The following is a 25,058-nucleotide window of genomic DNA, read 5'->3' as shown; positions in this document are numbered from 1 at the left end:
GGAGGGAACAGCGAGCTGTTTCCTAGTGTTTTGATGATGGTGTGAAACCTGGGTATGCCCAAAACATTGCTGGTGTGATTCTTTTTCATTACTGTAGGTGATTAGGAAACTTGAAAGAGCCTCCTTATGGATACGTGATTAAAAGTTGGTTCAGATGATTTGAAGTGAGGCAATGAAGACATAAGTAGCCTTTGAGTGCTGTGATTCAGGCTGTTACTTTTGGGTTGAAAGCTTAGTTTTACCCTATTCCCTTGAATTCAAAATCCGGAGTGTGCTGGAAACATGACCTTTTCCTAGGTGTTTGCAAAGTACCCAGAAGCATTCTTGAAGAGGAGATAGGAAGTTCAAAGGAAGAAGCAACTCCAAAAGCTGTTCATGTTGCACTTAATGTTAATTCTGTTTCAACTGTGTGATAAAAACAATTGTCCTATTCATTATGCTGAAAATTCAGTTCATAACATATGAAAATACGGTTTTAAACCAGCAAGACTACTGGACAGTAGATTAGGTGTGTACAACAGAGCGTTGCCTCCTGCCTGTTGCGACTGGAGACTTCTCTGGGAGGAGGTTGTGTGAGACTGTGCTGCTTTTACCCCACCACAGATAGCAAGATTTCCAAAAGTGCGCTTTAAAAAAAAAAAAAGGCAATTATAGACTCAGTCCTTTCTTACTTTTCTAGCTCTGTCTGTATACAGCAGCCACCACAATATTGCTGCCAGAAGAGGTATGTTTTTGTTACATCTATTGACATATTTTTGTGTGCATTTTTATCAGAAACAAAGCACAGCTGGGCTTTAGCTTTTAATTGAAGGTTAAACCAAATCTACAGTAGCCTAATTTCACTGAAGAAAAAAAGAGAATATTTTATTGTTAAAAAAATCCCTTTAGAGATACCTCAGCAATTCTGTTTTGTGGGACAAATAATTAAACAAAAAGTATAATTTTGCTTTAGGCTACTGTGAGAACAAGTGATTAATCTTTGTAAATGTCTCCATGAGAATAATTTGGGTTACAAGACTCTATTTCAGAACGAAACAAGACCAGAAGAATTAGAGATTCATGAAGCAAACACACAGCTATTCACAGCGGGGAAAATGACTGAACCTGTTCCAGAGTGAAGTGTTACACTGCCCGGGGTCTCGGAGCACAGAGGAAGGGTTCTAGCAGGTGCAGTCCCAGAAATGCAGGACTGAGCCTGAGGCATCGAGCCCTGCTGAGGGCAGGCTATGAAGCTAAGGCTCAACTGGATGTTAGCACAAATAAACAGTCTCCAGACTGCCATGGGCTTGTAGCCTGGACAAACCCAGCCTGCAAAATACCTTGTAAATGTACCTGGAGAAGGAGCCCTTCCTGGAGTGTCACATTGTGGAGAGGTTACATCTTTCCATCCCTTCTCCAGGCCAATGGGCAATATCATTTCCACCAGCAGGTTCCTTCAGACCAGCATTTTCTCCAAGGGGGAGCACTGAAGCCCTTGTTTCAGGACCAGCTACCAGTAGTTCGACGACAGCATGCAGAAAACCAGTCATACACATAACCAAAACTTCTTATGTCAACAATGGCAACAAAAAAAGCCACCAAAAAACCCTCAAACACCTCTCCCGCTGCCCCCACAGACAAAATACACTGCCCACTGTACTCGAAGAACGGGTTCGGGAACATCTGAGGAACTTGAAGGTGCTCAAGTCCATGGGACCTGATGAGATCCATCCACGGGTCCTCAGGAAACTGGTGGATGAAGTTGCCAAGCCACTGGCCATTGTATTTGAGAAGTCATGGCGGTCTGGTGAGGTCCCTGATGACTGGAAGAGAGGGAACATAACCCCCATTTTTAAAAAGGGGAACAAGGAGGACCCGGGCACCTACAGGCCAGTCAGCTTCACCTCTGTGCCTGGCAAAGTCATGGAGCAGATTCTCCTGGAAACCATGCTAAAGCACATGGAAAGCAAGGAGGTGGTTGGTGACAGCCAACATGGCTTCACCAAGGGCAGATCGTGCCTGACCAATTTGGTGGCCTTCTATGACGGGGTGACAGCATCAGTGGACAAGGGACGAGCAACGGATATCATCTACCTGGACTTGTGCAAAGCTTTTGACGCTGTCCCGCACAACATCCTTCTCTCTAAACTAGAGAGGCATGGGTTTGATGGACGGACCACTCGGTGGATAAGGAGTTGGCTGGATGGCCGCACTCAGAGAGTGGTGGTCAATGGCTCGATGTCCAAGTGGAGACCGGTCATGAGTGGCGTCCCTCAGGGGTCCGTGTTGGGCCCGGCCCTGTTCAGCATCTTTGTCGGCGACATGGACAGTGGGATAGAGTGCACCCTCAACAAGTTCATCGATGACACCAAGCTGTGTGGTGCCGTTGACACACTGGAAGGGAGGGATGCCATCCAGAGGGACCTGGACAGGCTGGAGAGGTGGGCCTGTGCCAACCTCACAAAGTTCAGCCAGGCCAAGTGCAAGGTCCTGCACCTGGGTCATGGCAATCCCAGGCACAAATACAGGCTGGGCAGGGAATGGATTGAGAGCAGCCCTGAGGAGAAGGACTTGGGAGTGCTGGTGGACGAGAAGGTTAACATGAGCCAGCTATATGCTCTTGTGGCCCAGAAGGCCAACTGCATCCTGGGCTGCATCAAGAGGAGTGTGGTCAGCAGGTCGAGGGAGGTGATTCTCCCCCTCTACTCTGCCCTGGTGAGACCCCACCTGGAGTACTGTGTCCAGTTCTGGAGCCCCCAACACAAGAAGGACATGGACCAGTTGGAGAAGGTCCAGAGGAGGGCCACGAAGATGATAAGAGGGCTGGAGCACCTATGAGGACAGGCTGAGAGAGTTGGGGCTGTTCAGCCTGCAGAAGAGGAGGCTCCAGGGAGACCTTATAGCGGTCTTCCAGTACCTGAAGAGGGGCTACAAGAAAGATGGGGAGAGGCTGTTTAGTAGGGCCTGTTGTGGTAGGATGAGGGCTAATGGTTTTAAAATAGAAGAAGGTAGATTTAGATTGGAAATTAGGAAAAAATTTTTTTACAATGTGAGTTGTAGAACACTGGCACAGGTTGCCCAGAGAGGTGGTGGATGCCCCATCCCTGGAAACGTTCAAGGCCAGGCTGGATGAGGCTCTGAGCAACCTGATCTAGTTGGGGATGTCCCTGCTCCTTGCAGGGGGGTTGGACTAGATGGCCTTTGAAGGTCCCTTCCAACCCTAACCATTCTATGATTCTGTGATTCTATAAGAACATTAGGGCCTAATGCTGAGGCTTTCAACCTATAAACTGTAAATTTCATAAAATCTAACAGGAGGAGGAGGAGGATGAAGAAGGGGAACAGAGGTACCAGGAAAAGTATAAAGAAAAGCAAAATAATTTACCGGATTCAGAGGTCTACTGATACGGATTTTTCAAGTGATCTACAACTACACTGGAAAGCAACAGACCTTTTGGCTTGTGACCTCCTGCTTATTGTTTCAGCTGTAAAAATTTCAAGTGAAAAGATGGTGACTTTCACCAAAAAGAATTTGAAATAATGACGAAGCATGTCATTTCCCCAGCAAAAGTTTTATATATAAGAAGAGTTAATCTTTTTAGTTAAAAAAAAAATCTAGCAAGAACACATCAGGCAAATAGGGCTGCCTGTTCTGCACACGCACAATGGTGTTCTGACCCCATTAGCTGTTATAGGGCTGTAAAGTGCGTTCATCAGTTTTATACCCAGCTGCAGGGTATCCGAACCAGCCTCGGTCAGAGGCTTCCCCAGACTCTTTTGCCAGAACAGGTAACTGGATTTGTTCTGATTTTTAATAACCTGCATTGTGGCTATGCATCCCTTTGTGCCTAGGAAGTGCTGTAGCCGGCTTAAAGCGTCAGGGTTCATTCAGGGATGTGCTTGATAGACAAACCCACCACAAAGGAAGGGATTGAAGCAGACCTCTCTAATTCAGCTATCATTTGGAAGTGCAGAGCCGGAATAAACCTGATCCAGTTCCCTGAACATGGAAAAGACTGGGGCTGCAGAGGGTCAGGCATCTCAGAAGTTCAAACAATCCAGATTTCCCCTTTCAAATTTTGTGGATTGGCTCTACTTACTTACGAGACTGAATTGCTAATAAAATTAATTAGAAGCATCATAAGTTGGTCATCCCAAGAGTACTTCTACTTGAAGCAGTCATTAATTATTCTGACTAGGATTGTCTGTCTTTCTATTTATAGGCTGGCCATGGGCGACACTGACTGTTCTCGGGTTCCTGTACTGCTATTCTCACGTCGGAATTGAATGGGAGCACACGTACGCTGTGAATAAGGAATGACGCAGAACGATGATTTTTAAGACAGGCTGATGGCTTTTCTACACTGGATAGCCTAGCTGCAGAAGGATGCGCCAGACCCAAGTATTTAGTTAATGTGTTAAAACCAAAAGCTCCTGTAATTGATTCTGCATTGTGCATGCAGAAATCGAACCAGAAACACTGATGAGCTATGGCTGGGGTGGGGAGAAATTATGAAGCATTTTGAATTACGTTATTTTTATAAAACAGCATCTCTGTGACTCTATGCACATTGGAAGTATGCATCTCAGAATAGGTATTTTATATATGTTGAATATTTTATTTGTTTCTTCCAATGTTTTGCTGCCTGTTTTGAGATACTGAAGAAAACTATTTTTCCTACCTTGCACAATTCAAAAAGTCCAATCTCTCTCAGCTTCTGTCCAGGGGCACACAGGGCTGTGCCCTGCACTTTCATTACTCCATGAAGGGCAGGATGCTCATCAGTTCTTCTTGATTGCTTTCTGATATAAGTTAGAACATTTTTGCTATTCTCAGCGACAGAAGTAGCTCAGCCTTAAGCTACCTGTCTACTTACTGGAGCAAAGTCTGCTTTTTCTCTTTAATTTCTTCATTTAAAATTTTGCCTTTAAAACAACAGCCTTTTTTTGGTAGTCTTAGGAATTGTTTTGTTTGTTTCTTTAAAAAGAGGGAGTAGGGAGGCAGGTCTTTTCTTAAAGAATAGCTTTTGTTTTTTATCAAATACAAACTTACAGCTCCTTGGGCTTTAAGTGCTCTCTGCCTTGTGTGAGAGCCAAAGCATGTAGTATTACCTTTATGGGGCGAATCCTGCTTTCAGGGGAACTGTTCAGTCTGTCTCTTGTATTTTTCTGTTATGAAAGTAGATAACCCAAATCTGGTTGAATGGTAAATCTGTTTGGTGTCCAGGCAATCAGCTTCTGCAATATTAAAGACACGCTAGGAGTAGCATTTTAGGACATTAAAAAAAAAAAAAAAAACCCAAAAAACAGAATGGTCCAATACAGTGGCACCACATTAGCCAGAGCTCCGTGTCCTCTCCCCACAGCCAGACCTGTTAGAGCAGCATCTTTACTAAAAGACCAGTTTGCCCAGAACTGGGAAGGTCCTGCCTACACATATCAGGGCTGTGGGAGTGCTTCAGCACGTACTTATTTTCTGAGGGAAGGGGACACCCTACTCACATGTGGCACAAGGGGTGTCTCCCAGGCTGTTCTTTTTTAAACTGATATTGAAGAGTAGCCAGACGACCTTTAGTTTTTCTAAAGTTAGACATTCCCCCTAGGCCTGGCAAAAGGCCACCAGTCCTAGAGAGAGCTTCTTCCAAGAGCAGCTTCCTGTACCTGAAGCAGAAGGACTTCTAGCAAAACTTGTTCTGTGCCCCCCACCAGCCATTTCAACCTGTTTGGAGGTAGTTAGCATCCTACTGTCCATCACTCCTGCACCTGCAGCCAAGTCTGATTGAGCTCATCCCTTCACCAAGAAATCCAGTCCCTGAGACAGGCTTCAGCTTAGTGCCTACATTTCTGCTCTCTCTGCTGCTTAGAACTACGGCAGGCGCCTTAGCTTCCCCTTCATTTCTTCCTGAAGAAATAAGGGCAGAGGCTTCAGCTCTCTAGCCATCTGGAGACTAAACCCATCTCTTGCTGTTTCAAAGCACAATCTCCTGCCCTTTATGTTGAGGGAAAGTTTTTTTTTCCGCCATGAGAATGCAGTGGTTTCCCTTGGAAGTCATTTCTAGGAGATATTGTGGACTGTTGAAAATAAGGCTTACCTTGAATGCTGCCTGGCCAGAGACATGGCCCTCCTGATTGACTTACGGTGATTGCAGGGATCCTCTCAACCACAAAGAAGTATATTGCTCTCAGCCTCTGAATTTACTAAAAGCATCTGAGATTGACCTCCATTTTGGAGTAGAACTGAGCTAAAAGCAAGAACTTCCTCAAACTTAACTCAAACTTTGTAATTAATTGGAATTAGCATTGGAGTGAAAAGTCATGAGTCTGTTCTTCAGTCTTATCGATTACCATAATGGTAATGAAACAAGGGGCTACTAAGTGATTAGATTCCAATTTGTATGCATGCAAGACTTCCTACTCCAATATGGAGATGACCTTGAAGGTCATCTAGAGTATGCTTGTTTCTAAACCACTTTTTTTTTCAATGCTTTATACATCTTCCATAATTTTTGTATTCTTTTCTGTTTCTAAAAATAAAGCTCAAACTGACTGTTGGCTTGAGAACTGTGTCTTAGAAGGCTATGGTTTGGTGTAAGAAAAATAAGTGCTTCACTGCCATGAAGAAACACCACTACGCACTGGAAGCCTGCAGGATAGGTGTGATGCAGACTGGTCACTTTTATCCCTCTAGTGCACTGCATGGAACATGCATTCCCTGATAGTGTGAGCTTAAAAAGCAAATACACCTTTTGTAGATGAGTTAAGGTGAGACTTCAGCATGTGAAGCTTCTGGGAATGGTCACCGAGAGCAGTATGCAGGTAAAATGGTGCTTCCCTTCAGACTCTTGCTATCTTGGTCCAAAATTGGAAATAGGAAGCATGCTTGCACAATTCTTCTTCTGGTTTTTTCTTCTTCTGGTTTTTTTCTTTTTTTTTATATGGTTTTATATTTATCATTTGAGAAATAGTTATCATTCATGTTCAGTATTTCCAGGGGTTCTTTTCTCTGCCACTTTGAAACATGTATTTCAGGAATAAGCCCACTCACAAAGTTTCTGAGCTGTCTTGCTTATAGAAGCACCAGTAGGCAAGGTATGGAGCACGCTTGGTCAAACACACAGTTGTGCCTGAAGGGCTTTAAATATAGGTAGTCAGTTACACCTTCAGCTTGGAGACACATTTCTCAGCATGACCTGAGAATTGACTCTTCTTTATCACTTGGCACTTGATGTAATTGAAATTACGTGGCAGCCAGAAGTGCATCCTCCATGCAAGTCCTTGGTTGATGGTCCTGGAGAGGTTGGAATTAGCTGAGGCCTGGATGCAACTAAAGCAGACACCTCACTTACTGAAGAAAAATACAGGTGAAGGGAGGAGGGCAGGAGACTGCCAGAGACTAAGGAAAAGCTAGTTAAGGATGTAGGACACAGTTGATGAAGACACGAATTGCCAAAGACAGACATTGGCCATTTTGAACCAAAAAGGAGGCACTTCTGTGAGAGACTGTGTCGAATGTTTGTCTCAACATTGTCGAAGCGTCAAACCATCACCTAAACAATGGTACATCAGTCAAACCATAGGACTGGAGTCTTCCTGTTTTCCTGCAAGATGATTCTCTTATCTTGCAAGCCAGTCAAGCCACAGGACTGGAAGCTTCCTGTTTTTTCCTCCTATTTTCCCACGAACCTGAATGCAGAGCTGGTTCTGCAAAATTCAGCCTTACCCCTACGTATGCGCCCAGACCCAGGCCAGAAAAACAGAGGGGCCCAGAGACGGTATTGGGCATGCGTATCACCACCAGGTGAGGGGTGTGGCCAAGCAAACCTGCTCTTGGAATATGTGATGTGGATAAGACGAACGATAAAAGGACAGAAATGACCAACATCGGACAGAACGTTTCCCCACCGAGTCAACTGGACTGTCGGGACGCCGCAGCTCCGTGGTGGTAGCTATTGCAACTGAAACTCTTTTCCCTCTTTCCTTTCTTTCTCTCCTTTCTCTTGCATTTGCGAACTTCTTGTCAGGTTAATAAAGTTACCTGGCGCTTGACTCTGTTTTGAGTCTTAATTCTGTTCCCGAGAATACGAACAAAACCACGCTCCGGTGTGTGAGAGGTTGGTCCAGCCGCCCCTAGCCTCCCAGACTCATCTGAGGTCGGCTAGAACGCAAGGGGGCCTTCCTCTCATCCGAAATCGGAGCATGACAACTTCTAGTCTGGTGGGGGGGTGGGGGGTTGTGCAGGGATGCTACTGCTGATAGACCCTAAAAGTCAAAAATGTGCAGTGATCCAAAAAAAGATGATGGCTCTGAAACTGAGCTGGGCAGACACGTAATGGCTACTGACAAAAACAGTTTACAGGTGATTCTGAAAACCTGCCTCAGCGACTATCCAGCACAGCTTATCACAAGATCTGGCTCTAATGGCTACCACAAAGCTGCCGCAATCGCGTCTCACACACGTGTGTCCTTCCCCTAACCCCCTCCTTGGCTAGCAAAGCCCTCACAGCCAGCGTTGGTACTGGGGATGGTAAGATTGTGCTAAGTGGCTCTTTCTTTAATTTTGCATTGATTAGAGTGCAAGCGTGGCTTTGCTCACATATCCCTTTCGCATCTGAGAGCTAAAAGCGGCTTAGTTGGAATAACCAGCTTACCACAGGTCAGAAGAGAAACAGCTTAACTATGCAAACCTGCAGCAATTTTATTATTAGTCACAGCAATAACGCAGCGCCTTGCTCGTCTCTCGCACACCCGCTCAGTTTCCTCCGTCACTGCTAACCCTTGATGGGGCCGCAGCTTGCGCTTGCGAAGGGGAGGCTTGCCTTCCTCAGACGTGCTGGCACGATTTTTCCTCAAGGAGCTGTGAAGAGCGAGGAGATTGCTATGCATCATCTGTCACAGCTTCTGCCTGCGCTTTATAGTCGTCCCCCCTCCTTCCCCAAGTAGCGCTGCCCGTTATTGCTTTGCAAAATAACTCTCTCTGCGCGCAGCCGCTTGTTAGTCAAGGCATGTATTTTAATCCTGCAGGGACAGATGAAATACTGCTCGCCGCAAAGCCACTCTGAGGCTCTAACACCTTTGAGGAATGAGGGGAAATCTGCCTGTTTCTTGTATTAAGGGACCTCTGAGAGCCACCCTCTCTAGTGGGTGTCTCTGCTGACCCCCGCTCCCCGTTGATGCGGGAGGCACAGGGGTGTTGGGCGCACGTGCGCCAAATCCAGCAGTTTCACCAGTAGCTACTTGTGGAGCGGTTCCTCCATTAGCCGCACATAAAAGGAAGACAAGATGAAGACAACTGATTTATCTGAGATTTCTACTTTCAGCAAAAGCAATCATGTCAAGCACAGGTCCTGCCAGAGCATCTGAGAGTGAGATGAATCCCAGCTGCCTGTGGCGCAAGTCACCTTCGCCTGAGCTTACTGGGGATGAACCAGCTCGGCTCAGGCATCCCAAGCCTGGGGGCAAGCACTGGCAGCTCCAAGCTTGAGATGCTGTCAGAGATGCCACCAATGCCCAGGAGGAGAAGGAAAGGAAAAGAAAATGTCTAACAGATCTGACCCGTATACTTTAGCCCGAGCTGAATAGTGTCCAGGCCTGACTTTCAGGCAGCCTCGGCGCCTCTCCACTGAGGGCAGCTCTCTCAAGGTTTAGCAACGCAAGTCCTCCAGCGGTGTGTCAGCATTGCTGGCTGTGGAAACTACTGCTCTGGCAGGAAACAGGCACATGCACTCAGTACCCAGCACAGGTAATGACAGGATGAAAAACACACGGCGGCTTTAGTCAGAGGAATCAAACACACTTACAGATGCTCAAAAAACCCCTCGTTCCTTATGCTGGGAGTCACAAAGGTCTGGGTGAGAGCAAGTTAAGCTAACATCAGGATTTAACAGGCAAATTTTGACCACAAGCTAGACTGCACCACCTTTCATCATATCCAGGGACAGTTTGGTCTCAGCATAAGTAAATGTAGGTGCCTGCATACCAGCTCCTTTCAGAAATGGGTCAAAGGAAACGGGCTACCTGTGGCGTACGCCTTCCCCAGCAAAGGTCGACTACGGGTAAGGAAAGTGCATCACTGTCTGCGGCGGTTTAAGAGGAATTTACATCTGGTTGGGTAGCTGAGGTGAATCACTGCTGACAGGTGCATCAGGCAACCACTGAAAAATTAAAATTTACTGAAAACATAATACAGAAACATAACTTCAGTTAAGACCTGTGAAGTTTAAATTGTATTAGCACTCCCTCTAGAGCTGATCTTTCTTGACAAAATTAATTAATTTTTATGGACCACAGAACTTCCATTTCTGCACTCAAAATGCACTAAAATTGCATTTGAGTTTTTCAAGATTAGGTGTCAAAAATAGAACTGGAAATGATACTAGAAGACCAGAAACATCTACACTGTTGGCAAATGAATTTGAAGGGCAAGTCCTAGGGAAAAAAGAAGATCCAGTTGATATTTTCCCCCCCCAGACTGCTGCCGGAAGTGTTAAAGTTGTTTTATGGGCTCGGGTATGTGAGATGATTACCTTATAGTAATTCAAATTGCCGAGATAAAAATAAGCATTTATGAGACAGTTCTTTAAATGATGTTACTGCTAATTTATAGTTATGGGTTTTTTTACTCTTGAGGTGGTTGTTTTGTGCTGAGGTGGTAGTTCACGCTGAACTTACAGGCTAAAACAACATTCATTTGGTCACGTCTCTGCTCCAGGCTACTTCAGCCTTCCCCACTCAGCTGCTTTCTGCCACCTCTTGGCATCCTGCCTCAAGTTCATCCCTTGTGCAGGTTCAGTTCTCGTGAGGGTGCTGCAAGCACAGTAAGGGCATGGCCTAGGTCCTGTCTTGGCAAATATCTGCCCAGCACCAGGCTGCCTAACGAGCGAGCCCAGCACTTGCCTAGCCCCACTGCTGCCTGCCAGGGCCTCCAGCATACGCAGAGTTGTGGCTTGGGGAGATAAATAAATCCCTTTTAGTACCCTCCTCCCATAGGGTCTTACCGTGGGCCCCATGCTAAAACCCAAACAGTATTCACACCCAGCCTGCCCTGGGCTCCACTTTACCAACCAGTTGCTACAGACACATCGCAAATCGTGCTATGACATGCCAAAACACAGAGGAGAAAGGACCATGGAGAAAACCTTCTACAGGACTTGGAGACTGAAGGACCCTTCAGCAGAAGAGCCTGACTGCACCTTCTCACAGCCTGGCAACAACTGTAAGGGTTTGAGGAAACGAAGTGGCTTTAACCCCTTCAAGCCCCAGGCAGGTTTTGAGTCCCCAGCACTCCAGATGATAGCAATATCCCAGAAGGTCACCTGGGACATATGACCAAGCAAGCTCTGGGTCCTGAACTCAAAGCTTGTCAGCTGGGACGTCTCTTGACCCACACTTTGCACGCCACAGCTTGTGCTGTCTGCTCAGACTTTTTAGCAAACTTTGCTCAGGTTACTTATTCTCAGAGTTCCTCAATCATCTGATCAAATCCTTCCAAACACTGCTTGTTAAAAATGAGAGACCTACAAAGGGTCTTCAGTCTTTGAAGGTGTCCTACTTGCCTTGAATGGTTGTGCCAATAGCCGCTGACACCAAGAACAACTCCAGGTTTAGTATGAGCCCTGGCAAGGGTTAAAAAAAGCATGAAAATAATTCAAAAATACAATAGTGTACTGCTTTTGGAGTACTCGAAGGTTATGAATGGCTTATTATTATTTAATGCTGGGTGAGAAAACTTCCGTTTTTCAGAAAAAAATGACATTTTCATAAGGTTTCCAAGCTAAATCTTTAAAACTTTAAGGCTGCTGGCAGTAACACAAGGGTACCCTATGACTCTGGTAGAGACAACTTGAGCAGGGTGAAGTATCTCACAGCTCCTTCCAGAAGACAGCCACACTCCACTGATGAAAGTACAGTAACTCGTGTTACTGTTGGGGGGGGCTTGCTACAGCCCTTTGTAACCCCCAGCCAAAGAAGCTTCCTGCGCAGCCAGGCCCATGTGCTCTTGTGCCAGCATTGCGCTTTCATTTAGCTGCTCCAGCTCCCTCCCAGCTGTCTGCCCTTGGTGGGTTTGCAGCCTGCACTCCCCCTCTCGCTCTGCTTTCCTCAGAAGCTTTCCTAAGCCACAGCTAGGCTTCCTCCATGACTGATTTTCCAGGCCGCAGGAAATGCAGCAGATTCACCCCACCAGGACAGGTATCCAAGGCTGTACTTGCGCTACATTACATGCTTCTTCCATTTACTGCCTCGGGCTCAGACTCTTCTCCTGACACCTGGTCTGCCACGGAGGTCAGCGTAACCAGCCCGCAGCTTCTCAGCACGCCTGACTACAGCTGCTTTATTTGCTGCTCACAAGTGAGATGTGCCCACCCCCATTTTACAGAGTGATTTACAATTCTTGTTGCCAGAACTGTAATTTCACGCGCAGTTTCTGCACACTTTCCTAAAGGCCGCTTTTTTCAATTTAGCTTTCAGCTGAAATGTTTTAGTTTATCTTTCTGTCTCCGCACTTCCAACAGCCAGGTTCAATATGGATGCATAGGCAGTGCTATCATTCTAAAGGAAACCAAAACAAATATTTTATTTTGACTTGGGGCTACATACGGATTATCGTAGCTCTCTTTCCTTTCCTTATGCCACAGCTGAGAATGTTCAATACATTTTCCTGTTATCGTTAGTTCTTCTAAAAATATCTTCTCCGTAACCGTAAAGCTCACCAAAAAAAAAAGATTGCCAGAGAGGTTTGAAAGCAATCTGTATGTCTCTTCACTGTAAGCCACGGCTTCAGGAAACTATTTCTTGTTCTGCTGCGCTGGTCCTGTTGCTGAGCATGCAGTAGCTCTTGGGTTTAGTACTGCGCTTGGTGTGCTACTGCTGCTTAGCTTCCCCCCACTGGTAACCCCTGCTGAAGGAGAGGCTGAAGTCCCTTTAACAAAAAATCCACATGTAACAGATACTCCAGCACAGCTTTTTCCTCTCCAAGTTGTGCATTTCAGCTAGGAGAATGGGGATGTAGAGGCAAAGACAGACCTGTACCAAAGCACGTCCCCCCTCAGATTTGCACACACAAGCTGCAGTGACATTCGCGGGGACTATGCGTTCCCCCAGGCAGGCAGTATCAGTAAGGCCATACCTTCGCCTCATTCCTCACCCGTGTGAACAGAAACACGGTCAAGAAAAATTCTACAAGTGAACAAAGCTTAAAAAAAAACCCCACCCAAAATGAAAGAAACAGTGTAGAAGAAGAGAAGTCATCTCAAAAGCGAACTCTTGGAGGTTGCTCACACACTCCTCCCTCCGCCAGTGTCAGGTGGGAATTTTAGGGAGAAAGGTGGAGAGTCGGTCATGATGGATGACCCTGCCAAAGCCAAACTTGTTTTAAACCTGCACATATGCCATGGGGCAGCTTAAATTTGAACTTGGCTGTGCTACTCCAGGACTTGACCTTTATTAGGAAGGAGGGACAGGAACAGAAAAGAAAGAGGAAGGGAAAAAAAACACAAAACAAAACCAAAAAGACAAGGCTTGAGCATGTGGTGTGGGTTTTTTTTTTTTTTGGCAGATACAGCTGCACAGAAGCATCTTCATACCTGCTTCTGACAGACATGTTAGGGATGTCAGTTACTCTAATGCCTCCTTTGAATCTCTTGCAAGTTTTTACTCATTCTGTCTTTCTCGAACAGGACCGGTTATTCCCCCAGCTTCCGCGTACCAAGACTAAGGTTGTGGTGAATTAGAATGAAAGGAGCAAAAATGTCATCTTCTAGGTGAAAAATATTTATATTTGTTGATACTCTTTATATCTTATATGCCTGTTGCAATGAAACCCCTCACACTGCTGGCATCCTTCCCAGCATCTTCTGGTTGCATCGGCAGCCTTACAAACCACCCTCCCTCAGCGGGGCACAAGGCACAGGAAGCAGCTCATCAGCCAAGATCTCCTGAAGTCTCCATGCCCACCATGTAGTGGCCCTCTCTTGCTAAGCAAGGGGACAGGCAGCTGCTAGGCTCATTGCCCCACCCCACACCAGGCATTGCTGGCACGCACTGAGCAGAAACAGTTTTGATGTTTCTTTAGTGATGGAGGGGAGCAAATAAAAGACGTTACTATTGCAGACGTGTAAAGGAGGAGGTAGCAGCTTTGCTGTAATTCAGTCCCACAGGTTCCCACAGCACAAAGAGCGGGGTTATGCTGGTCGTATTTACTCCAATGCAAAAAAAAAGCATTGGAGCTGGGGTGCTTCTGACCGCAACAGCGATACTAACGTGCACCACAGGGCAATTAAAGGACCTTCATTACCAAATGCAAAATTCAAACCCATGTAAGAAGCACTCACCTCCCCACAAGCTGACAGGAGTTGTTGGTGCTGCCCCTGCAGCCGAGTGCCCTGCATGTGCAGACGCAGCTGGAAAAGCCCCCTCGTCCCCGGGAGGGGTCCCCAGCAGCTGCCACACACACAGCAGCATAGAGGCGAGGAAGGCTCTGTGGGGTCCGGGCCCTCTGCCAGCAGGCACTACCAGCAAGCGGCTCTTTACAGCCCTGGAGAGGCTGGCCATCACAACAGATGCTCCAACCTTGGGCTCTGCTCTAGCTACGCAACTTCGGGCTTTTTTTAGGTGATGCACCTCACGCAGTAATTCATAATAAAACAAAGAGCAATACCTGTTAAACCCTTTGTTGGTGACATGAACAGTGGGATAGAGTGCACCCTCAGCAAGTTTTGCCGACACCACCAAGCTGTGTGGTGCCATCAACACACTGGAGGGGAGGGATGCCATCCAGAGGGACCTTGACAGGCTGGAGAGGTGGGCCTGTGTAAACCTCATGAAGTTCCACCAGGCCAAGTGCAAGGTCCTGCATGTGGGTCAGGACAATGCCAAGCACAAACACAGGCTGGGCAGAGAATGGATTGAAAGCAGCCCTGAGGAGAAGGACTCGGTGGACGAGAAGGTTGACACAAGCCAGCAATGCGCACTTGCAGCCCAAAAAGCCAGCCACATCCTGGGCTGCATCAAGAGGAGCATGGCCAGCAGGTCAAGGGAGGTGATTCTGTCCCTCTACTCCACTCTGGTGAGAACCCACCTGAGTACTGCATCCAGCTCTGGAGCCCCAAACATAAGAAGGACATGGACCAGTTGGAGAGGATCCAGAGCAGGGCCACAAATATGATGTGAGGGCTGGAGCTCCTCTCCTGTGAGGACAGGCTGAGAGAGTTGGGGCTGTTCAGCCTGGAGAAGAGGAGACTCCAGGGAGACCTGATAGCAGCCTTCCAGTGCCTAAAGGGGGCCTACAAGAACAATGGGGAGAAACTCTTCAGCAGAGCCTGTTGTGATAGGACGAGGGGTAATGGTTTTAAAATAGGAGGTAGATTTAGATTGGACATTAGGAAAAAATTTTTTACACTGAGGGTGGTGGAACACTGGCACAGGTTGCCCAGAGAGGTGGTGGATGCCCCATCCCTGGAAACATTTGAGCCAAGTTGGATGAGGCTCTGAGCAACCTGATCTGGTTAGAGATGTCCCTACTCCTTGCAGGGGGGTTGGACTAGATGAGCTTTAAAGATCCCTTCCAAACCAAACCGTTCTATGATCCTATACCTGCATTTATTCCTGAGAGAAGCTGGAAGCCGCAGCACACACCCCATGGTCTAGAATCCTTTTGTCCCTGCTCTGTACATGCTCCCAGGTGCAGTTAATGAGGAGCAGGGAGTGGACCAGGGGGCCACTTGCTGCCAAATGGGCTGCCACAGCTCAGCTGAGCCCAGGCCTAATGGGCCAGCATGTGCAACATGAGCTTTTGCAATTCATCACACAAATCTGGGCAAAAAGTGCTGCAGTTAATAACCTTTGGTTTGAAATGCTCTGGGCTGGCGAGGGGAGGGAAGCGGGGATGGGGAACACTGTGTGGGCAATGCTATCCCTCTTTGCATTAATTTAAGCTTGCAGCACAGCCAGGGAGGCTGCTAAGAACGCAGGAAAAACCCCAGCAAAGAAAATAATGGAGTTCAGAAAACGAGAATGATGACCTCTAGAGACTTCCAAAAAAAAAAAAAAAAAAAGTACAAGCTTTCACTATGGTAATTTTCCCTTTTCTAGGAAATACAGGGAACACTGTATAACATTAGGCAAAAGAATGCTGAATTTTTGTACTGGCCAGTAAAACAGTGCTGGAGACTGGAGAGCCTGTCACACCACATACTACCGTGGATGCAGAAATGGTATTAAAAATAGCTGCTCATTGTGCTCCTTGGCTGCTCTCAGTACAGTTCGGCCTCGGCTCTGCAGTCTGAAAGTTTCTCTTTACTGCTGTTCTTTTGAAGATGAGATTCACAGTCCCATAAAGTGTCTTAATGCAGGTGACAGCCGTGTTCATGAGACCCTCTCATGAGAGGATGGAGAATGAACCACAAAACTGTGTGAAGCTGGCGAGGTCTAGGCTGACATCCCGAAGATTTAAAGTTTCTACACACATCCAGAGTGGCCGCTGGCCCATAGGAAGGGCTGCTGCGCGTGATCCTGTCATATAAGCCCGTCCTGACCTGAAAGGATCCCCTGTTCTGTCAACTTTTGGTTATCGATTTCTTTGCTGAGGTAGCCAACAAAACAACATTCCTTGCTGCCTGCTGCAGTAGTGTCACTGGCAGGCACACGCTACCAGGGGCCTCCTTCCTGTTGTTTTTGTCTTCATGTCAGTCCGTTGTAAAGTCACCTTCTTCTGCAGCAGATGACAGGACAGCAGAAGCTTCTTTGATCTCTAGTACTCTGGTTTCCAGAAGTTTTGTTATTGTTCTCAGACACTGCAGTAGTGAACACACTTTAAAACACAGGCCAGCTACAGACACATGTGCCCCCAGGATATCAAACGATCGTCTCAGACTACAGCCAGATCTCTGCTGATCTTGGCCCAGACTGGAATCCACAGTGCAGGACGCTGCCTGGGGTGCCAGGATATTCACTTTACAGAACACCTGAGTTCAGTTCGCAGTGATCCTGGAAGCATAAATCCCTACCGTACTGATACACAGTAGATGGAAATCTGAGGAAACAACCTGAATTGTTTACGACCAAAACAGTAATACACTTCTCTACTGGTAACGCTCAAGATACAAACCAACAGCCACAAAGCGGCTAGCCAGAAGTTGTAGAGAGTAACTTAAAAGCCCCTTGTTGGTCTTATAAGCACATACTCAACACATGGAAAAGCACACCAAAGCAACTGTAATGTATAAAATAGTTTATTACTATAATAAATAAAATTAAACTTTTTTTTTACAAATATTATTTGTGCTTGTTTAAAAATGTTGAATAGGGATATCGTTAATGTAGGTGGCTGCATTTGTAACTGAAACATTCCCAGACAGTGCGTATACATACGCAGTGAGTACATACACTCACTGTCTATCTACTGGCAGCTGCTTTGCTGACCACAAAAATAGTATCTGCTCGTTCTCTTTTTCTAGCCATGCTTCATTGAACAAAGTGACAAATGCAAAGAAAAAGAACCAAGAGCATCTGGTGGATTTCTGAAAGGATAAAACCAGGTGTCATACATTGAAAAGCGCCAAAGCAACTGCATTAACTGCGCATCAATAAAGTGTCCATGCAGTGGTGGCTAAATACTGAAACGCAGACAGGTCTCCAACAGATGTACAAATATTGATCGTAGGTACAATAAGAGAACACATTCATTAGAAAACTTGGTATTTCTTGATATAGCAGTTCATCCTGATGCAAGATTATTGAACTTCTTTCATCTACAGCTAAAATGATTCTTTTTCTATGTTAGTGGTCACAGATTCAGTGGGAAGAAAAAAAAAATGAGCCTGTCAGAACAGTTAGTGAAAACCCCAAATGGTTTTTGTTAACATTAGGCATTTAGATCCAGTTACAGAGATGTTCTGGGACTACACATCAAATATGTTTACACAATACTCAACAATCAGCTTGAAACAAAGTACAGTCGTAGGTAAATTCACATTAGCTTTGGCAAACTGTGAAAAAAAAAATCTCTGAAACAAACACTTCAGCGATATGACAGGTTGGCTCCCTGATACACAAAAATGTTTAGACAATAGTTACATCTCTTTGTTTTGTGAGGGGAGAGGGCTATTGGAGTAATTCATTATCCTAATAAGAAGGCAATAAGTGGAGAAAGAAATGCCATTACCAGCAAGTGATTTTCGTTAGATTTAGAAAGCTAATCAAAGTGCTTCATCTTTAGGCAACACTGTAAATACTACAGAACATTAAGGAAGGAGGATGGACTCACAGTTTGAATTATATAACTTATGAAGGGGACTTAAGGCTAAATGTTGGATATATCTTATTGCAAAAAGCTTTATTTTTGTTTAGTTGAATCAATGCTTGCCACAGCAATGTGGTCAAAACTATGTCAGGTTGGAGGATACAGTAACCTACTGTTCCTCACCTCAAATTTCTGGAGCTTCCCCTGCATGGGGGGACTCTCTCTGAAAGGTTCGTCTTAATGAATCAGAAGTGCAGCTGAAACACAGACTTTGTTATTGCCAATACACCCACAGGAGACTACATGGAAACAAAGAATTCAGTAGAAGATGCTTTTCACCACCTAACACCAGGACAAGAAAGCAGAGATGCAGCAACCATGTGTTACGCTGCCCGTGAGAAGAAGGATAGGCTCAGCACCTTTGCGACAGCCCCTGGTACCAGGAAAAAGAAATCCATTTATTCCACCGTCTCTCTTGCAGGAGAAGCCACGAGAAGCACTACCAGGGCAGCTTAGCTTCAGAGATACTGTGAGCAACAAGCAGTGGCTTATGAGCCGCCTTCCCACCGACTATGATACAGCATTTTTCCCATTTCACATGTATTTCTGTTTCCTGACCATCACAACACTTGCCAGATCTTCTCTCAGTCACAATATTCGCCCGACTAACAGTATAAAATTGAGGCCAACTAGAGAAACCAAAAGTTGTGGCCTTAAAAGTTCAACAGTTAACAAACAAGATACCAACTAGGACACTTCTGTGGACATCTACTGGGAAGATTTAAGCTCCCTTCTTCAACTGGAATCATTAAACGAGGGATGTGCTTTTACTTAACAGAAACGCAATCCATAGACCTATCTATACATAGATATTCTATACAGGTGTGTATGTACACGCATCTGCGCAAGTGTAGTCATACACATCGTGGTTTATACAGTAAAGACAAATCATGTATTAAATTCTTTCACAGACTGGTTAAGAGTCAGTGAAAATATATCACCAGCTATTCACAGTAAATATCTTGTTCGGTTCATTAAAGTGAAGTACTGTAGAAGCAGAACATCACCTTCGAAGCTGTTAAACAGGGAGTTCGCTGGGATTCAGGGCAGCACTGTGAAAGAGATTTAAAGCGAGAAGGGTGTTTTAAAAGTATACATGTAATACCAGACAGAAGTAAACGTATCTGAACACGGCAGGGGTGGGTGAGGGTTGGGGTTTGCTTTTTTAATCCTGGGCTGTGTATCAGTATTCTTTCTAACAGGTTAAGCATGAAATTTTAGACATTCCCATTTTACCAAATCATAACCCAGGCTCTTCCTCTCAACTACCTTCTTTTGACTGAGATCTAATTCCATCTTATAGTAAAAATGGAACAACACCATCTCTTTTAGATTAATGGAGATTATTTAGCAGCTTGTTAAATGGCAGAAGCACTATGCCAGAACACAGTTAACACTGAGGCTTTTTGGTTTGGTTTTTTTTTTTTTTTTTTTCCTTGTAGTATGTACAAGCATTTGCTTGTTAAGGGGCAGAGTCTCATGTTCAGAGATCATTCATTTCTAAGCTGAAAAATAATTTAAGTGGAAAGGCTTGGTCAACATGTAGAACGAAACAAAAGAAAAAGGAAAAGCTGACAAGTACAATGAAAGAACAAGGAACAATTATGCTGAGTACTCATGACGTCCAGCCGTAGGCATCTAAACGTAAGGCTCAATGGAGAAAGACAGATTTGTAACACAGGTGCTTTCAACCACTCTCGAAAGAAGTGCTGCCTCTGCAGAGCCTGGGCACCACAGCACAGGTCCAGATTGGTCTGAGGTTCAAAGGAGTGATGTCCCATAGCGGGCAAGGTTTTGCTCATTATAAAAACACTCAGTAGCCCAGAGAATCCGAAGACCAAAGCTCATCCTAGATAGTATATTTTTTTAAAATTTTCTTACAGCATATACAGCTTACTGAGGGATGATGGAGTCTCCTACAACTAGTTTTCGTGCCTGCCAGTTCATAAAATCATAATAAAATGGCTCTGATCTCAGTTACAGCTGTGCAAACCGGAATGACACTGACCGCTGTCAGTACCAGCCTGGAGCAGAGACCCTGAAAGGTGGTGTTGTAAGGAGCAGAGTTTCTCTGGAGTTTCGTGACTGTAACAAAATCAAATTTGGCCATAATCTTCAAAGACATTATATTTGAAGCATAATTACAGAGTTTATCACAATCTTTGAAGACTTTACAGGCCATTTATAGAGCCTCATGAAAGCCCTGAAAGGGGACTCTGTGCTGCACCTACCTGTTGGCAAACAGGGTATGCAGGCGTACGGTATTGTACTGGCTACTGCACTAGCAGTACCCCCAGCAAATGGGGACTGGAGTTCCTTCACTCACAGATGTGGCCAATTACGGGGCTCCTAGGGCTGACCCCGCTGTGACTCCAGGCCTGGGCAATGGCCAACACCAGAATAACCTTTACCATATCCCTGAGGGCACATAAAAATACCACTGAGAAACATCAACTCGGTATCAGCAGCAAAGGGCCAGGTAACCTGCAACTGCACGTTTAATTCTACACCTGCACTGCAGCACTGGAGATATGAGGCACGTTCTTCGGAGTTTATAAACACGTCCTCCCTCATCCACCTGGGATAAGCTAATTTCCACATTTATCCAACTGCAGGTAGACGGGTGACATTTTCACAAAGTGTTTGCTAAGTTCAGTAAGACTTTCAGCCTTTCAAAAATTTTACAAAGAGAAACTAGTCTCAGGAACATAACACTGGTGGGCAATTTGCCCGGATTAGGAAACTGCCTCCAAGTCAGCCTTTAAAGTCTTGCTGGAACTTTTGGGCATCAATTATAAATCCTTGTATATCAGTACACCTGTGGTTTGCTTAGGCATAATTTCATTATCCAATGAATTTATTGACTGAGGAGACTAGAAAGAAAAAAAAAAAAATCATTCAACAGTTTCTAATTGAAACCATTGATGTATGGATTTCTTACGGCAAGCATGCCATAGCTATTACAGGTAACTGTTGCCGCTGTCAGTGATTAATGCACCAAACACCCAGGGTGACTTTGGTCAAAGAGCCTTCCTCAGTACTTCCTCACGTCTGCAGTGCGTAACTAAAGAACGCCAGTTACCACTGGAAAAACCTCAACATAGAACCGGAAATAAATTGAGGGAATGGCACCTCGGTTTCAGAGCAAGTCACCTCCCTAATGCTTTTTCTTGTGGAGGGGGGAAAGTAACCTAGAGATTTGATCCCGAGAGCTGTTGCTCGGGAATATTTCAATCCTCGAGTAAGAATTTACAATCTGTGGGCACTTCCATATTGAACCACGGTGTAAGAGCCTTGGAAGCCAATCCCAAACCAGCTGCCTTCAGACCTGGAAACGGTGGTGCTGCGCTCAGAATAAGCAGCATCTGTGAGAGCAGGGCTGTTACCGCAGGCACAGACGCACACAAATATAACAGCTTCAGGACCTGAGCTTTGCACAGCACAGCCTCACCACTGTGCCGGTTCATCAGCGGACCTTGCACTTCCCCAGGGATGTCTGACACAGTTCTGCATTGTGCCGTGCAAGCATCAGGCCAGAAGAAATCCTTTCAGATCAGTCATTTTCCTTGCCTCTTCCTCACTTAACATGAACAAAAATCTTCCCAAGAAAATAAAGTGGTTTTTGTAAATGACTTAGTACCATGGAAAAATAATGAGACTTAACTACTCTCACACGCCGTAGACCTATTGCCATTAAAAAAAGAAAACTCAAAAAAGTGTTGCACCATGCTTCTGAGCTCTAACCTACTGTTAAACAGTGAACATACTGGATCAGTGGAGAGAATATACTGTGAATATGCACCTACATCACCCCAAGGTGATAACCCAAGCCATGATACCAGCTATGCTACCCTATTCTAATGAATAATGAAGAGTAGTTTTGGTAAAGTGCTTCAATCTTCCTCCAAAAAAAGTTATGAAAATAGAAGTTTTGGAAACATCTCCTTCTTTAAGAAGCAGATCTTTTCGTTTCCTTGCTACAATAGCACTTGTATACAGTAAGCACTGTATTTCCACCTCTACTATCCATTTGCTTACTAACTAGATTAGATCAGGAGCAATACATCTGGATGTAGAGGAAAATGCCACTAAAAGTTCTGTCAAAGCCTTTGGATACAATTAATATTATCAAAACAGAAACCTCAGAATAATAATTTAACAAAAATTAAAAGAGCAGACTCATAGCAAAAACAGGACATAAATGCCACAGCATATTTTCAGGGGGAGGCAAATCTGCAGGACCTGTTACTGATATCTACGATATGCGGTGCAGGGGGCTGTGTTCAGGTATGCTACATACCCAACCCTCTGTCCTCCTGCCTGGAGTTAAAAATAAAGGTAACAACATTTAAAGACATCTGAGACACAAGTCAAGTTTTTGAAAACGAGTATCCTCGATCCAGTGAATGATAATGTGGAAGATCCCATTTACTAACAGACCTGAAATACTGTGGCTATTGATGAGAATGTTGTTAAATGTAATTCCTTTAGCAGTATGTCAGCTCACAATTAAAAAGTACAGATTTTTCATCTTTTTAGCCCTCCCTTGACTACCCAAAAATAACTTCAATATCAAGCAGTACGTGTTCCATTGAAATGACGTACACGTCTCCTACTGCTCTTCGCGTTATTACAGATATATGAAAATATACTGTGACATTTAACATGCTGTACAGGTGACTGAGACAGTGACAGCAGCAGCAGCTAAAAAACCCCAAACAAATGCTGAAAACATAAGCATCCTGGCAAGTGCTTATTCATATAAGCAAAACCCAAGCTAAGGTCGTAAGGCATGCTCCAAAAACCTCAGAGGTCACCTGGGGCTCATGGGGACGGATGCTGCTGTCAGAATTCTTATTCCAACATCCCGAGGGAGAGAGGGGGAGCAGGGGGAATGGGCACCAAAGGAGAAAAGAAAAACTTTAGAAACTGTACCCTTGCTGTCAAAAAGGCTTCAGAGTCAGCTGCCATCTTGACATGAGGTTGCAATTCCTGTCATGGTACCTTTCTAGACACAGGGAACACGCTTAGTGAACTGGTCCCTCACTTGTTTTCAAGAAAGATTAAATCTAAAATGTTAGGGGGCTGTTTGTTTGTTTCTTTGTTTATTTTTAAAAAGAAACACCTCAGCTAGCTCCAAACATGTCTTTCTCTGATTCTGGAGACTGGGGCCTTGAAATTTCAAACAACTCCTGCGGCGACTGGGAGCTTCTTCTTGAGGTTAATATCCTAAGTATCTCAGCGAGCTGATTTTCTATATTGGTCATTTTAGTGTTTAAAGCCTTGATGTCCTCTTTCAACTCATGTTTCACTTCTAGCATGGTGGCCTGAAGAGTCTGTTCTGGGATGGGATAAAAGGAATGCTTGACCTCGGTGAGGACCGGGCTGCGGTCCTGTGGGCTTCTTGTCTCCCCAACGTTATCCAAGCGCAAGTCACTCTTTGTGATGCCACTGTCGCAAGAGTCTGTCTTCTTCAGGGTAGCTTCTCCTGAAGCTTTAGTTCTCTCTGGTAAAGTCTCCATGGACTCTGCTTTAGAGACCTTGTTCCAGTCTTCACCTTTCCCACAGGCGTCTTTGAATTTGGCCCAGCCTTTTCGTCGGGGGTAGTCCCCCGACACTTTACATCCTGTGTAGTCCGATGTTGGGGCCTGCAGCTTCGCCTGGTCAGAGGCCCCAGATGTTGAAGCGGACTGGTATGACACTGGGGTCGCTGGACTCTCCCGTACAGTCACAATGCTGGCTTTGACCACTGAGCGGGCGGAGGAGTGCTCCCCTAAGATGTTGCCCTTCTCCACGTCCAGATCATCCAGATCTCTGCCCCTCTCTGCTGCGAGCCGCGCTTCCTTCTGCTGCCTGAACCTCTGGAACAGCCGGCGGACCGGGTGGTCTGGGGGTAAGATCAGAGGTGCTTCGTTCTTCCTCTTCATCCTCTCCTCTTCTTCACGTTTGACATCACTGATTTTCCGGAACACAATCTACAGAGGGAAAGAGATTTCACTTTGTGATTAACTGCACATTTGGTAAGGGGGAAAAGTTGTAGAGAAAGAATTCTTTGACAGAATTTATTTTAACTGACAAATGCACAACCTCTGCACATTCATAGCAGTTTTATCTTGTGTGGCACATGGCTTATTTCATTACTTAAGAGCATACGCCATCTGTGTTACAACACCAGAAAGGAGAAGGAAAAAAAAAAAAAAAAAAAAAAGGAAGAAAAAAAATCTCTAATCTCTCCAGTTCTGAGAGGTCAGCAAGGCAGCACCGTTGTAAATCTAATGATCCCAGGAAGCATCTTGTTCTATTTTGTGTTAAAAAGAACTTCTTGTATTTGTTTTCCTGACTCTATGGTTTAGCACCAAGTTTCTAAGATGACCAAGAGCCACTCCCATGCCTTACAGCAGTCTCATCCAAGAGCTCACTCACTACATGCCATGCAAAAGATCTGGTATTACTTTGGGGCAGCTTGGCCAGTAATGGGGTCAGTAGAGCAGGGACTACTCTGGAAACATTAATTTTCAGCCTACCCTCCTAATTATATCTTCCTGAGCCTGTAGGCTGAGCGATCTCTGTGGGAGCAGCCCAAGGGTCTCACCATACTGATGACGGCCTCACGGTGCCCCCACACAACCCCAAAGCATAGCAAGGCAATGTTTCTTCCCTGGATTTGATGGCAACACATCCTCTGCAAAAACTCCATGTTTTTCACAATGGTAGTGGTATTTTCCAAGCAAGAAACTCCAGTGATGTATTAAAGGAGAACCAGCGAGCAGTCTGGTTTGAAAAT

At 45.2% G+C, this 25,058-nt stretch overlaps 2 protein-coding genes across 3 annotated transcripts in view; one reads left to right on the top strand and one right to left on the bottom strand.

Moving 5' to 3' along the window:
* The window catches only part of HHAT (hedgehog acyltransferase), a 157,917-nt gene extending 151,391 nt beyond the window's left edge, over nucleotides 1-6,526 (top strand). For both annotated transcript variants that reach the window (XM_086744281.1, XM_086744282.1), the window contains one exon: nucleotides 4,203-6,526. In XM_086744281.1, coding sequence (XP_086600407.1) covers nucleotides 4,203-4,300 — 98 coding nt within the window. In that variant the 3' untranslated portion in view covers nucleotides 4,301-6,526. The remainder of the gene's footprint in view (nucleotides 1-4,202) is intronic.
* Nucleotides 6,527-23,400: 16,874 nt separating this feature from the next.
* Nucleotides 23,401-25,058, bottom strand: part of KCNH1 (potassium voltage-gated channel subfamily H member 1) — a 189,468-nt gene continuing 187,810 nt past the window's right edge. The window contains exon 11 of the mRNA XM_086744148.1: nucleotides 23,401-24,249. Coding sequence (XP_086600274.1) covers nucleotides 23,401-24,249 — 849 coding nt within the window. The remainder of the gene's footprint in view (nucleotides 24,250-25,058) is intronic.

This window comes from Chlamydotis macqueenii, chromosome 3 (genome assembly GCF_036417535.1).
Source record: "Chlamydotis macqueenii isolate bChlMac1 chromosome 3, bChlMac1.mat, whole genome shotgun sequence".
Taxonomy (NCBI): domain Eukaryota; kingdom Metazoa; phylum Chordata; class Aves; order Otidiformes; family Otididae; genus Chlamydotis; species Chlamydotis macqueenii.
Note: the sequence above shows the minus strand (reverse complement) of the source record. Positions and strands in the feature narration are given on the sequence as shown.